This window comes from Anguilla rostrata, chromosome 3 (assembly GCF_018555375.3).
Source record: "Anguilla rostrata isolate EN2019 chromosome 3, ASM1855537v3, whole genome shotgun sequence".
Lineage (NCBI taxonomy): Eukaryota > Metazoa > Chordata > Actinopteri > Anguilliformes > Anguillidae > Anguilla > Anguilla rostrata.
Genome location: NC_057935.1, coordinates 32,498,453 through 32,514,388, shown reverse-complemented (window position 1 = coordinate 32,514,388; position 15,936 = coordinate 32,498,453). Strand labels below are relative to the sequence as shown.

Here is a 15,936-nt window from a genome sequence, read left to right as displayed (position 1 = left end):
AATAATCTGATTTTTTAAAGCTCTGTGGATTATCTGATTTTTATTAACAAGCCCTTTTTGAAAGCACGGCGAACGAAGACATCGGAGAAGTCAAATAGACTGAGCAACGGTTGGTTAAAAACTACCTTCCAACACTTGAGCTAACAAACCGCTGCTCGGTGCATTCACTTCTACATCATTCAATAGGCTACGTCTTTCTGTGGTGTATTTTCAAATTTACCCCACCCCCTCCGCAAAATAAGATAGCGAAACTAAGTTTGCCTTTTCCCCATGTTCCAGTTTTTTTTCTTTTTTTTTTCTGCAAGGACAATACAAAAACGAAAAGGCTTGTATTTTTTTTAGCTGCTTATAAAATATCTGGGAGGTAACTAGGGACACACCCCCAGTAATATAAGGATGAAATAGAAATCAGAGCATGTATACCTAGCATTTTAGAGCATATTTCTGTGTATAAACAGGCCATCGTGACGCGCGACAAGCCGGAAAAATAGAACAAAAGCGAAAAACTACACTTCAGTTCACTTGTGTCGCGAGAGCTTCGCAGCCGGTTCGCGACACGTTCGCATCTGGTGGAGACGACGTCGCCCGCTGCCGTTGTAATAACAGTACTTCAACTACGCGTCATGTGGTATGACCTCAAAAAAACTATGAATATTAAGTTTTATCTGCAAATCTAAATTTTGGTGATAAATTTGATAGTGAACTTTGGTGGGAAGAATGCCTGTTTTTTTTAGGTGGCCAAATCTGTGTCTGTAAAATTTGACTGAACTTGAAAACATCATGTGGTGAGACCAAGTATCATGTGGTGCCACCATTGCAGAATGTTGTACATGATAGATATATGTCCTGCATTGGCAGTTTCTGTGCATTTATATTTAATTCATGATTTCTACATACAGTTCTTTATTTTAGTATAACTTTTAGTATAATTTGGTATAGATTTGTCTGCAATTTCAGTCATTTTTCCCAATATTTCGGAAAGAACATTCTTTTTTTCATCTTTGTAAAATTTTATGAGAGAAATGCCAAAACAATTTATAGCATGAAATTTCATTTAGGTAATTATGCATTTATTAATCATACATAACTATTTTAACCTATTTCCTAGATGGCACTCACAAGCAGAGAAAAAAATGCTCTCCACAGGCAGCGTGTTAATTCCGACCCTGCAGCAAGAGCTGAGTACCTTGCTAGAAGAAAAGAAAGGTATACAAAAGAACTATAAGTAATGTTACATTACATTACAGGCATTTAGCAGACGCTCTTATCCAGAGCGACTTACACAACTTTTTACATAGTATTTTACATTGTATCCATTTATACAGCTGGATATATACTGAAGCAATGCAGGTTAAGTACCTTGCTCAAGGGTACAACGGCAGTGTCCTTACCCGGGAATCGAACCTGCGACCTTTCGGTTATAAGGCCAGTTACAAGCCCAGTTCCTTACCCACTGTGCTACACTGTGTAACATGAAGTACATATTTCTCTAGTGTTTCTAACTGTCATGTAGAATATGTCTTTTCTGTAACATATTAAACTTCCTGTTGTCATCTATCATTAGTCTAAAATAAAATTGACTATGTACAAACTTAAATTTATGGCATGACATTATACACTACTGTTTCAGCTACCAGAGAAGAAAACAGCAGGGAAAGATTACATATTTAAAGTCAAGTGAGCGAAGAAAAAACAGAGACAAATGGAGGGCTGCATCCAGAAATTACAGGGATAGGAAAAAGATGGAAAATGCTGTGTTGGACCTTACACCACCATCTATGGAGAACACTCCGCCAGTTCTGGCTGGTGTAGATGTAAGCCTAGTACAAGAGCAGCCAGAAAATGCAGGTCAAGCTGTGGTAAACCCCATACCTCTGACTGAGGATTTTAATCCACCAGTGTCCTCCACACCACAGAGAGATCAGAGAAAGAATACATCCTCAGCAGAGAAACGTTGCAAAAGACTGCAGAGAGAGAAGTGTAAACTGAGAAAGCAGGTCTTACATCTGAGGAAACAACTAGCAGAGACGAGAAAAAGAAAAGATAAAGTCAGAAAGAGTGAGAAGCGGTTAATGGCAAAACAAAGAGTAAGTGAAAAATTCAAGCCAAGGGGGTGTAAGAAACTGTCAGCGGAGAGAAAGCAAGCTGTTGTCAATTTCTGTCCAGAGATGAAAACAGTCGTCTTTTAGCTGGAAAAAAGACACCATCACCAAAAATAAAGAGAAAAAACAAAGAAGAGTTCTCACAAAGTCCCACACTGATCTCCGTGCACAGTATAACACTGAGATGGAAAAGATTCTCTTTGTCAGAAGACGACCATTTTAAATCACTGAGTCGAAGACCAGGGATCGAGACACATGTGCATGCATGGACCACGAAAATGTCCACATGTTGGTGGACAAACTTTAGAATGCATGGATCGTACATGTATGAAGTGCTGCTTTGATGAAATTGAGTTTCCTGAGACAGACAGTACTGAGGTTTCTTGGGAGCAATGGAAGTGGGTAACTTCAACAAATAGAGAGAAAACCTATGCAAATGTTTTAAAACAAACACAGACAGGCACAATCAAAGACTTAACAGAGCTATTCTGTCAAAAACTAGAAGTTTTAGCCATACATCAACTCAATTGGATCCACCAGGCACAGCAGTTCCGTAACCTAAAACAAAATATCACAGAATGTGAAGCTGTTCTCCATATTGATTTCTCAGAGAATTACGCCTGTAAGATGAACACAGAAATCCAGGCTTATCATTTTGGAGGCAGTAGAAAGCAGGCTACAATCCATACAGCAGTCCTATACACAATCCATGCGACACTATCTGACAGCTTCCACCATGACGGGCGGGTGGTGTAGGCACATCTAGAGCCCATCTTGATAGAGCTTAGGGTAACCTTCCCACAAATTACCACTCTGCACATTCTTAGTGACAACTTTTACCTTCTCAGTACTGTGCCTTTCCTCTCTGGATTTAAAAATGTGACATGGAATTACTCAGAAAAGTCCCATGGCGAAGGTGCCCCGGATGGCATTGGTGGGGCAATAAAGAGAGATGCTGATCTCTACATTCAGCGAGGAGGTGAGCTTCAGACTCCATTGGATCTCTATGAGATGCTGAACAAAAAATCAGGCTCAAGTATTACTCACTATTGGGTAAGCAAAGAGAGCATTGAAACATTTGACGAGCTGATTCCTGGAATTTTGGTGGCTGTGAAGGGCACCTTTAAGATACACCAGGCTTTGTCTTCACAACCTGCGCAAATTAGTCACAGGGAGGTGTCATTCTTCTGCAAGCGCTTAGAAATGAATCTATGCCCTTGATACAAGCCAGTAACAATAGACCTGAGAGACAGCATGCACCACACTGAGAATCCCTCAAGGACTCCTGAGCCACCAAGGGAACAAGCTAGTGTTCAAAATCTATGTGGCAAGTTTGTGATTGTAACCTATGATGAGCTTCCATATGTAGGCCAGGTCCTTAAGGTTGTGGGAGAGGAAGTGCAGGTTAGCAGCATGCGGCAGTCTGGTGAAAAGAATTTGTTCTTGTGGCCACAAACTCCAGATGTCATTTCCTACTTCATGAAAGATGTTCATGCTGTCATCTCAGAACCCGAGCCAGCAACCTCACGCTTCTCTAAGTTGAGAATAGAGCCCGACCGATGCCAGATTTTTGGGTCCGATGCCGATCCCGATTTTGGAGAGTCCTAGCCCACCGATTGACCGATATTTTGTCAAAAAGTACAACATTTTCAAATCAATTTGAAAAACTTATATTTTATCAAAGTTTCTATATTTAAGAACATTTAGACTAACTTATAAGCAAACAAATACATAAAAATAAACACACAAAGAACTTTTTGATAGATAAAAAAATGTAAAAGATGATATTAAATTAAATTAACACCTTCAAGTTGTGTGAATTCAAAATAACTCCACACGTTGCTTTTACTCCTTTCTTTTCCAGCCATCTATAAAAAATTAATTTTAAAAAATCAGTTTTCCAGTTTCAAACATGTATTTTTATGAATATTATTATTATTGTTGTTATTAATTTGTTATTATTATTTCTTAGTATCTATTCTCAGTAAATTAATTATATTTTCTTATTTTATTTCTACTACATGATCTCGAAGAGTAAGACTTCATCTAGCGAGCTTTCCTGTCCATAAGAATTTGGCGGTGAAAAAAACTACAATGCGCTCTGACGCGTGACTAGATGACACACACTCACTTGCAATAACGCATTAGCTGTTGACATAGCCTCATTATTTCTTATTATTTATTCTCAGTAAGTTAAATGAATTATATTTTCTTATTTTATTCCTACTACATGATCTCAAAGAGTAAGACTTTATCTAGCGGAGCTAATGAGTGAATCAAGTGTAACGTTAGATGAAACTAAATTGACTGGATGAAATACGTAACGTGAGGCTTGTCCATAAGAATTCTGTGGTGAAAAAAAATACAATGCGCTTTCGTGCAGGTTACCCGCGTTAACTGTTGGTTGATTCACTTCTCCAACAGCAATCCTTCTCTCATGTTATCACAACAAAGCTAGATAACATGGCTCAAAATTATCCACGTTAGAAGAGTTTTATCGGCATTTTTACTGTCTGGTTAGCTTGCTACCATGACGCGTGACTAGATGACGCACTCGCTTGCAATAACGCGTTGGCTATTGACACAGCATCATATAGTAGCTAATATCATTATCTCAGATAAAAAACAAATGTGTGATGCATTCAATCACCATTTTATTTTGGATGGTTATATATTTCAGAATACAGCGATGTCCTCTGGAAATGTAGATCCTACGCTGTTTATGCGCTCACTGCCACTTCATAAAGACTTGCTAGCCAGCTAGCTTGCTAAAGTGAATCAAATATGTTAGCTAGCTCGCTCGCTCGCTTGATAATGAGGATTTATAAACATAGTGGTCGTATAAAGGCATTTAATTAAAAACTTTCACTAAATATACATACCTTTATTGCAGCAATCAAACCTGTGTTGACAAGTCTTGCAGTGGAGAATACTGGATGAGGCAGGAGTGACAAACGTCTCATTAGAGAAGTAGCGCGTCAGCTGCTGCAGTTCACACTTGTATTAGAGCTCCCTCTACTGGATAATTCTAGTAAACAGCAATTACAACGTTCGAACAGACTAGTACAGATAAATAATCAATGTTTTTTTTGTTTGCTATACTTATTTAAAAATCGGGACACATCGGCTGCATAACTGCCGATCCCGATGTCGTCAAAAAAGTCAAATAATGGCCGATATATCGGCCAAACCGATATATTTCTGGACTTTGCCCAATCTTGGTTTCTCAACCAAGATTGGGCAAAGTCCAGAAATGCCTGGGGTTAAAGAAATGCTAAAGAAATTATTCTGATCAAAATGATTTGATGATCAAAAATGAATCAAGTTCTCCACAAGGCTCATCACGTGCATTGCACTTTTTTATAAAATGTGATGAGTGTAATGAAATGTTTGTGTCCCCAAACATTGTAAAGTTCACTACAAAGCTCTTAATGTGTGTTGCACTTTTTAATGAATGTTTTTTATGAGAGTTATGTGAAATGTTTATGTTCCTAAACATTGTAAAGTTCACGACAAAGCCTGTAACGTGCATTGCACTTTTTTTTTTTTTAAACGTTTGTGATGAGATTTTAATGAAATGTGTATGAAACGTTTGTATCCAAGAGAATTCCATGAAATTATAATAAAAACTGGTTTATTCTGTTTTTTGTATGGAATTTATTGTGTATTGATCTTTTTAAATATAATTTTAGCCACATGTGGTCTTCTCATCATTTGGTGTGACCATCTATCATGTGGTGTAACCAATAATGGCAATAAATGTATTAAATTCAAAATAGAATATCTAATTTTTGTGGCTGAAGCATTCCTCACTGATACAGCATGCTTAAAGTGCATCTTGCAGGTAACATTTTTTTCGAAATGTATACTTAACCTTGTCTGAAAATGACCATTTGAAAAGTTAATGCAGGATTTAATAATTCTTACAAGACATAAGGGCACAAATTCAGAGGAAATAGTGGCTGTTCTGAGCAAAGCTCCTAAAAACGCCTTTTTTTTTCAACATCGCGTCATATTACGTAACAAAAGGGAGTCTGCCTGCCTTAGCTAGCTTTAGCCAAATGTGCAGTAGTAGGTGGTATTGAGTGTGAGCGGTCATGATATAGTGAGTTGGTCTTTTTCAGTAGTTTTATATTGCATTTCACCGTGTATCATCATGGTAAATTATTGTGTTTGTGCAGGTTGCACAGACTCCAGCCTGTCAGGACATCGAGTACTCAGTTTTCCTAACAGGAAAAGGAACGGTGCTAGCTTTCGTGCCTGGGTGCATTTTGTGTAGGTGAAGAGACGGGACTTCACTGCTGCATCTGTTAGAAAAAACGTGGTCGTGTGTGGCGCTCATTTCAAACCCCCACCCATGACATAATGGACCATATTATCTACCTGGGCATTCATAAAAATATTATTTCACCACTCAAAAATCGTATTCCGTCATAGCAACATGATAAACCCGACAATAGCCCTAGAATATGCCAATACAGCAGTGAAAACGCTGCTCAATTAATAACGAAATAAACAATTTTACAACATTTTACAAAATGATACCATGTCATTCTACAGTCAATATCTGACTAAATATTGAATAAATATACAACCTTGCCATTGATTTTACGCATAGAGATGTCGCTTTTGAGACTGAGTGGTCATATATTGTCTTGGACAATCAGTTTGTGAAATATAAGTGCATTTGTGACGCCTGGGTACCTCCCAAAATAGCTGTGCGTAATACCACACGTGTTGATTACGGCGTTGGTGCCCTTTTTAGTACGGTCTGGCTTGATTGACAATTCATTTATTCAGGAGGTGAGAGTAAAAGCTTTCTAACGATGCATAACATGTCTATTTTTGCTTTTGGAATAGCGTTTTATAGGTCAGCGTAACCACAATTTTTCTCATCATCGCATTCACTTACGCATACTCTGTGGTAGCAAAAAGACGCTGAACCTAACGTTGTCAACGATTTTTCGTTATTTCTTGGAAAATACTATTATTATTGAGGACTTCTGGGCATAGCTAAGCCATCTGTTTGCTGATAGACCTAGCTAACATCGTTTTCTGAAGGAAGACTGAAGTGGATATTACTGTCTCTGTCTCTTATCTACTGGAAACATAAGATTTCATCATTGCTATGTAAGTATTACTGCTCAAAATATTTCGGTTATATAGGTTATTTTTGAAATTGAGTGTCTTTAAATAGGTTAGTGGTATATAATGTGGATATATCTATAAGCTCATGCTGGTCACTCACCAAGACACCTGCCCAGTTCTCCACTGGTTCTCCTCACACCACAACTGAATATCTCTCCTCTGACCGTTATTCCTTCTAACCCTGGTCTGTTCCTGGTCTCTTGGACGCCTAGCAGCCTCATAATTATAAATTATGGCCGTGGTCCGTCACATGCGTTTGGATAAATATTTACAACCTCTTCAGTGTCAAAACTTGACCGGCCCTCCCTTTTGTACGGCACTTCCGGTTTGGCGGTTTTTTTAGATGCGGAAGTAAAATTCTCTCACAAAAACGACTCCAGAAGTCACTGTAGTGTACATATAAGTATATTTTTTTATGAAAATCTAGTCCCTACATCATTTTCCTACACACTGATTCACTGGGGTCTCCAAGCTGCAATATGCCCTTTAAGTGGATACTATCGGTATACATTTTTCATCGGTTTTATGGGTTTTACAGGAAAAATAGGTCTGTTAACTACATAAAGAGGGAGACAGTGTCGTTATAGAATGTGAATATCATATCATGATTTACAGAAACTGAAAAGAAATGCAAACACTTTTTTCCCCCAAACATTTCACTCTATTACTGATACCTTGTTAAAATGTTAAGCATGTTAAGGAAATATATTAATTGTAAGATAAATCACAGTCTCACCACATTACGTTTTTGAAGGCCATGTCCCATTAATCCTTATCAACCCATTTAGGGTTTTTTTAGGTGTTAAGAGAAATGTCTTTTTTTTTTTTTTGAGGGGGGTCATAGGGAATGTTTGCAATTATGTCTGCTTATGATATAGTAAAAGGTTTGTTTCCATCTGCATATGACAGGGTAAATGCAGCCTGAGCAAATAGGGTTATATTTTCATTTTATTCCCGTTATTTCCTGTTAATTCCCATGGAAAGTTTCCACCTTGAATATTCCCGGAATTTTGCAACCCTAGGTATTCTTTTAAGATACCAAGGAGCGATGACCCAGGCTTGAACCACAATAAAATAATTACTCCTGTTTCTTTGAGCCAATCGTCTTTCAGTGTCTGACATTTGTTTCGTTATTGATCATTACATTACATTACAGGCATTTAGCAGACGCTCTTATCCAGAGCGACTTACACAACTTTTTACATTGTATCCATTTATACAGCTGGATATATACTGAAGCAATGTAGGTTAAGTACCTTGCTCAAGGGTACAACGGCAGTGTCCTTACCCGGGAATCGAACCTGCGACCTTTCGGTTACAAGCCCAGTTCCTTACCCACTGTGCTACACTCCGTCTTATCATAATATTTACAGCCATTAGTAGCATTGTGTGATTCAAATAGAAAGCACTTAATTGGAATGAAAAGTCCAAAAGGAGATATGTTGAGCTAGCTAGCTAGAGCGTTATGAGTAAATTAAAAAAGAAATCACCCATAGGGGTTTTTTTTTATCATTGTGAGCTGGCATGTTATGGCAAAAAGTTATTTTTATCAGAATGAAAGTGAATTAGAATAAAACTCACATTTTGAAATTTCCTGCATTCCAAACTTGCAGCTTTCCATGGGCTTGGCGCGATCACTGGTCATATAAATGTGCATATTGGCGAGCACATTCAGCTTTTCCTTGAAGCTATTCATGTGAGTGCTGTAGTTCTGATTCTTCTTCTGATATTTATTGGTGGTTGGCAAACAACCTGAAACCATGCCCATTGCGCACCCAGCCAATCGCTGCAGAAAGTGGGCATAGACTTCAGAACGTCGGTTTCAGAAAGTTACAAAAAACGAATTGGGGGATACAAATCCCCCAATCCGACTGTTGGAAATTAGCTTGCCTACACTAAAGACTTTAAAACTTTAAACTGCATTTAGACAAGCAATTTCCATTTGATTTTTATCTTCACCTTCCTGAAACAGGTAGCCTAGTACCCATGCATTGGCCATATACACCCTTAAATGTGGCTTTTGCCACTTCTGTGCTGCCATAATTTATATGAGGGTGATTTCTTTTCCATTTTGAGGGAACTAGTATTTTACATACTTGACATACCGTGAAACTGAAATAGGCTGGTTGTAAATATCAAGGCTGGTTGTAAATATCAAGTAATCAAATATGTAAAACATTTTAGATTTACTTGCTGTTAAATTTTCGCCAAATCAATTTTTCAACAATTGATAATTAAGCACTCATTCTCTCTCTCAAATTGATGATAGATAATTACATAGCAAGTGTACTTTCTCACTTTATTTTCCTTTGTGTCTTCGATATTAATTTTAATTTGCATACATTTGTATTTGTATACATTAAACATAATACATTCAGAATGTATCTAAAACTAATTAAACTGCCATAGCAGACAGCTGAATACACTGACTGTTAACCAGCCATCTACATTGTGTCAAATGTAGGATAATTTGTGATCTATTAAATTTGATACTAAAATCTTGTGTGGGTGAGTCCTACACAAGATTAACAAATCAGGTTTACATTAATTCAAAATTGTGTGAGAATCAACCTGGGAAATGTTTTATCCACAAACGGGTAACAAGCTCCAGACAACTGAAGGCTGTGTATTTCTAGCTAAATGCATAGACATACAGTGGGGTGCAAAAATGTGGGCACCCCTGGTTTAAATGACTGTTACAATTAATCTCTAAATGATCGAAAGCAAATTTCAAAGCAAGATAAGATTTTTTTTTTCATTTTTTCCTGTTTTTAAAGGAGAACTATTTATTCTGAAGTAACTCCATGCCTTCTAAAGTATCCGACTACAGTGGCTGTTCTGTCTGGTGTTAACAACCATGGGTTCCTCTAAGCAGTTGTCCAGGGATGTCAGAATCAAGATAGCTCACTTCCATATAAGGCTATAAAAAAAACTTTCAACGTTTAAAACTACCTATTTCCATTGTTAGAAACATTATCAGAAAATGGAAGATAGATGGAACAACTGAAGTCAAGGCAAGGTCTGGAAGACCAAGAAAAATGTCAGATAAAATGGCCAGAAACCTGGTGAGAAATGCTCCGTGCAACCCACACATCACTGCAAAAGAGCTGCAAAAAGTAGAACACACAGGTCTAGTTGTTCCCAGGACAACAATACAATCTACTTTAAACAATGAAGACCTACATACATGGCAGAGTTGCCAAAAAGAAGCCTTTCCTACAACCTCAGCACAAAATTAAGAAGTCTGAAGTATGCTAAATAAAACCTTGAGAAGCCTGAATCCTTTTGGAACAATGTGCTTTGAACTGACAAAACTAAAATGGACCTTTTTGGCAACAACCAAAGAAGGTATGTTTAGAGAAAAAAGGGTGAAGCATTTGTACAGAAGAACACTTGTTAAGCATGGAGGTGGATCCATTATGCTTTGGGGTTGTGTGGCAGGTGGGGGCACAGGATATATCGTGCAAGTGGAAGGAAGAATGTATTCCACCAAATATCAAAAAATTCAGAGGCTAATGTTCGAAAGTCAGTCAAGACATTAAAGTCGAAGAGAGGTTCCCACATAGCCAGCAACTCTGGGCCGGATCTGAGCCGTGTCCGGCCCGGCAGTGCTGACTTTGGGCCAGAATTGGCCCAGATCCGGCCCGGCTATCTGGGTTGGGTACTCCAGCAAGACATTGATCCAAAGCATACCTCGGAATCAACAATGAAGTACCTCCAGGAAAGACGGATTAAGGTTTTGGAATGGCCACCACAGTCCCCAGACTTAATATTATTGAAAATCTGTGGAGAGATCTAAAAAAAAAAAAGCTGTGCATGCAAGGAGGCCGAAGAATATTTCTGAGCTAGAAGTGTTCTGCCAGGAGGAATGGAGAAAAATTCCAAAAGCAACACTCGAAGGACTCTTAGCTGGCTACAGGAAGCGTTTGCAAGCTGTTATAATTGCCCAAGGAGGAGTTACAAAGTACTAACAGGGTTCCCAAACTTTTGCACAGGGCCCCTTTCCTTTTTTTATTATTTTGAAACTGTAAAAAATGTAAATAAAAAGTAATCTTGCTTTAAAAGAAAGAAGAAATGTGTCACGTTTAACTCTGTACCATTTAGAGATCAGGTTAGCTTCTCTTCACTTAAATATTAATTGTAAAAGGCATTTTGACCAGGCATGCCCCGATTTTTGCACCCCACTGTAAATAGAATGTGAACCTTCGCACGTGCTGGCTTAACTAACAATCTCAATTTATTGGTGCTGGACAACGCATAGCCTAATTTGTAATCCTTGAACAATACAAAAAGTAAAATGCAGAATTGATGGGAACCTAAATCCATAGCTCCCTTACTTTGTACCAATACATCTGTGTGTTCGATATTGAAACTCAGAGCAAGCACAAACTTAAAATATCCCCGCATTTTAAATACACCGTATTTTCTATGGCATGCAATTTGCATCGATATTAACTTACTTTTTTCCCATGTGAATTACGTGTAACATAATTACAAGCACAACCACTTTCCGCGGGTAACGTTAAATGTTAAAAGAAGTTAAATAGGGGCAAGGCTCAGGCCAGCGGACGAATACTGAGTTTACATGCCTTTTAAGCCTGAGTCGGCCAAAATACAGGGGATGTTCGTTGCGAACCTAAGATGCTTCGAAAAGCAATAGCTTGAATTATTATTTCTCTCTCGCTGTGTCCATTGTGTGGTTGTTTACTTTCGTATCAGTAACCAAACCCTCGTGTGCGCATGCAGGTTGTTTCAAGTGTAAACCATGTTAACACATGTACCGGATATGGGTCACTTCTAAAAGTACATGTGAACAGCGAACAAAAAATGGGATACAGCAAAAAAAAAAAAAAAACATTCGGAACTGGGAATCAAGACCCGCGGTGTAAACGTAGCAGACGATCAATACATACTGTTAAGCACCAAGAACCCCATATTCGTGTCTCAAATGAGGCTTGAACTCAACCCAACTCCCTAAGAATCTTATTGGACAACACTGCAGAAGGCTGAACATATCAGCGATGGAAAGACTACAATAGTAGTATCACTATGATCAGATCTCTGGGTTTTTGGTACTTCAATCGTTATTTAATTGTAAACAGATTTATTTACTGTGTGATTCTTCACACGACACTGCACTACTTTTTTTACCGTTTCGCAGAAAATCTGACACCTGTGCCTCACCAACTACTTGAACAACTATAGTTGATGTGGACGGAACACTTCGGGTAGGGCAGTGGTTGCATTGTGAGCCGTCTTTACACTGCCGAGCCGGGTTAAAATGCTGTAGCAGACCCGGGGTAGAATTAGTGATGATCAATTTCCACAGACGTTCTTTATACGCCTTTTGTCCGGTATGAACATCTTTACACTGCAGAGAAGAATCCACGGGATTCGCTGTGGCGCGTACAATTATGTAGCCTTTCTCGTGAATGATCGTTGTGTGATATTTTTGAAACAACTGCCTCGCAAAATGTTACCACTGGTGTTTCTGGTTTTGTAAACTGTTCGAAAATAAAGTTGGGTGTTAAATTAGCAATCAGAACAAGGCGAATAAAGCAAAAACAAAGATTTAATCAAAAAAAGGGCGCACGAGATGGTTACCATGGCACTTGCTCCGGCTATTCTCCGGCTCTACTTTACACAGAACAAACACCGGGTCAGCTCTGGCTTTTCTCCTAGGTAGTGAGGTGGGTCAGACCAGTCTTAGTTTAAACCACCTTTTCTCCGATATGACGTCTTTACACAGAAATCAGACCCGGCTCTGCTCCACCTATTCCCCGGGTTTAATGCTCTGTGTAAAGACGGCTGTGGTCATAACATTTTGTTTCCATAAAGTGCATTCGCTGTTCACTACGAGTTGTCACAAACTCATAAAGTCGTTTCTAAAGTCACGCTAAATAGCGATGTAAATGTGTCGAATATGAACCGGGCAAAATTTACACTTGGGACACATATAGGCTACTTGCAACACAACATGTAGGCTACCTAGCAATCAGGAAGGAGATTGGAAAATCAGTTTCCATGCCGTTTGTTAGGGAAGATCAAATCCATATGCAGTTTTCGCGCTACAACTAGTTTAATAATTCGTTTAGCCAGTTCACCGAAATCAAATCCACTTACCTCGTCGTATCGCACACTTTACGGCACAGGACGCTGCCATATTGTTTGCGGAGCAGTCACGTGACATAATTTCAACCAGCTGATCTTGCTATATTTCCCTTATATTAGCACGAAATGAACACCATTTTGTGAAATATTTTTTCTGCATCTTGTTGATACTTTCCACAATGAGGTTATCAACAGGGCGACGAACCTTACCGACAATAAATATTGTGGAAATCCAGGAGTTTCAATATAGTACCTATCTTTACTGCCAACTTCAACTTAAAGCACACTCGCTGACTTTGGCCACATAGGCAGGTATTTTGTGTAATTGTGGGTTCGAACTTCTTAGTATTTCTGAAATTATCCGGGCATTGATTTCATTCCGTAAATGTCCTGAAATAACCCACAAACGAGATTAAAACAAATAATAAATGTGAATACATTAATATAACCTATTAAATGAAAATAAACATTTAAAGTAAACACGTAAAAAACAATTTAGCAAAGGGCTAAATAAAAATGCACCATGGAATTCTAACATCCAAAAATGATGCCCCTTGCTAAGTGATGGTGATCCCTTTAAGTTTAGAGCACTTCTGTGGCAAACACCAAATTTCAGGGATTATCTTGGCCCTTTCAGACCTACGACAATAAAAAACAGCAAAAATATTTAGGTAATGTTGATTATCAGTCGGCAGAGCTTACTGATCTTCACAACTTTCCAACCACAAACCACTCCTCTGAACACCAGGTGGGCCTAGTGTTGCTCTGTAGCACATCTGTGATGTTCTTACCCGTGAACCAGTCAATTGTCTCCTCCCAGCGAAACAGAAAGGGACACAATTAACACTAATTTGCCCCTTGTTCAACAAACCCTGCTCTTGAGGTCTGACAATCGCAAAGCAGGTGATAGGAGGGTCTAAGCATGTGACTAGCACTGTAGTGTAATGAACCTTGGCTTTAAAAATAGATTTGTTAAACTACCTTAAGGGCAATTAAATTTGTGCATAAAATTATTGAAGAAAACGTTCTATGCTGAGCATGGTTAAACATTTAACTCACTTTATGCATTTAATTTCAGTTTCAGGGCGTTTAAGTTTTTTTAGACAATTTTTTAAAAAGTTTCTTTAAATCCCAGAAAGCCAACTATATCTTTTGAAGCGAGTGCAAGTGAGGACATACACAACATCACAACCTTAAAAATGGTCAAAAAAAAGAACACATTTTCTGCAATGTATAAAACGTTTTTATTTCTGAATTAAGTGCTTCCAAACCCTAGATGTTTTCAGGAAAAGCTTAAGCATCAGTCTATTAAAACTTGTGCAACGCTAGATCTGTGTATGTGGGGAGGGAGAATTTCCCGCTCCCCAGGATGAGCAAACAGCGTTGTCTAGCACTGGTGACGTTCGACTGACTGAATTCCAATCACAGATTCTCACGAAAAATGCAACCATGCACGAGAAAGTGCGGGCTTCCCTTCCCTCCAACGGGCCTGCCATCTACTGCACATGTATACAAACAACAGTGAGAGAGGAGAGTGAGTGGAAAAAGAGTGTGTGAGAGTATGTGGGGGTGGGGGTGGGGGCGCTGGTCATGCCATTTCTCTGCTGAGTGGCCAGAAGATGCTATCAGGCCCGGGCCAGCCGTTCAATGACACGCTTGTACTCTCCCACCAGCTCCTGGTAGCTCTTCTCCAGCTCCTCATGCTGCAGCTGGGTGTCCATCTGGCTGATGTGAGAGACCAGCTCCTCAGGCCGAAGGCACTTCATCATCTTGGTGAGTTCCCTCTGGTTTTTCTACACATGCAAAAAAATTAATGAATTAAAATAGCACAATTAGGCCCCTCTGCCTGAGGAAACTTCACTAGCTGAGGCAGATTCCTAATGCTGAAAATCTCAGATCTCCATTTAAATCAATCTAAAATATCAGGGTGTTCATTTATCATGTTTAACCAACTTTGGAATGGTAAACTGCTTTAATAAGCAGAATTTACTTCAATTACCTTTGTCAATTCAGAGGAGCATAAACGAACATGTGTTCACCAAAGTGCGTGTTCACAATTCCCAGTCCTTTACACAATGTAGAACACCAGATGAGCTACAGTTATAAATCAGAAAAGTAAGCTTCTCATTCATCTACTGTAGAGTAAAGTGTAGATGCCCAAGTATCAAGAGCTGTGACTCTGAGATGTACAATGAGGCAGGGATGATCCTTGTAATGGAACCCTCCCTCAATAAAAATAAGCCAGTTGTATGTCATCCTGCAAGACTGTTACAGTTGGCATGCTGTTCATTTCATAAGGTCATTTAAAAAGTCTAAATATTGGCAGTTTAATGAACAAAAGAATTAGCCACTCATTCTCTACACATTTTGGCTAAACAAAATTTTAGCAAAAACAAAAGTCTTAGAACACAACTGCTTTTTCAGATGTTTCAAACAACATTGCCACAGCGAGAAAACTTAAAGTAAACAAGAATGAAAATGAGACAGCTGTTTTTCTTCCATGCACATGCAACAGGCCGTACAGTCAGCTTTGTCCCACTGCATTGCTGACAGGAACATGAAGCAACTGCCTGAA

General features: G+C 38.7%; 2 protein-coding genes across 3 annotated transcripts in view; both read right to left on the bottom strand.

Moving 5' to 3' along the window:
* metap1d (methionyl aminopeptidase type 1D (mitochondrial)) overlaps nt 1-13,490 on the bottom strand; it is a 79,907-nt gene extending 66,417 nt beyond the window's left edge. For both annotated transcript variants that reach the window (XM_064327187.1, XM_064327188.1), the window contains exon 1: nt 13,374-13,490. In XM_064327187.1, the coding sequence (XP_064183257.1) occupies nt 13,374-13,440 (67 nt within the window). In that variant the 5' untranslated portion in view covers nt 13,441-13,490. The remainder of the gene's footprint in view (nt 1-13,373) is intronic.
* Nucleotides 13,491-14,581: 1,091 nt separating this feature from the next.
* The window catches only part of hat1 (histone acetyltransferase 1), a 62,897-nt gene continuing 61,542 nt past the window's right edge, over nt 14,582-15,936 (bottom strand). The window contains exon 11 of the mRNA XM_064327184.1: nt 14,582-15,154. Coding sequence (XP_064183254.1) covers nt 14,987-15,154 — 168 coding nt within the window. The 3' untranslated portion in view covers nt 14,582-14,986. The remainder of the gene's footprint in view (nt 15,155-15,936) is intronic.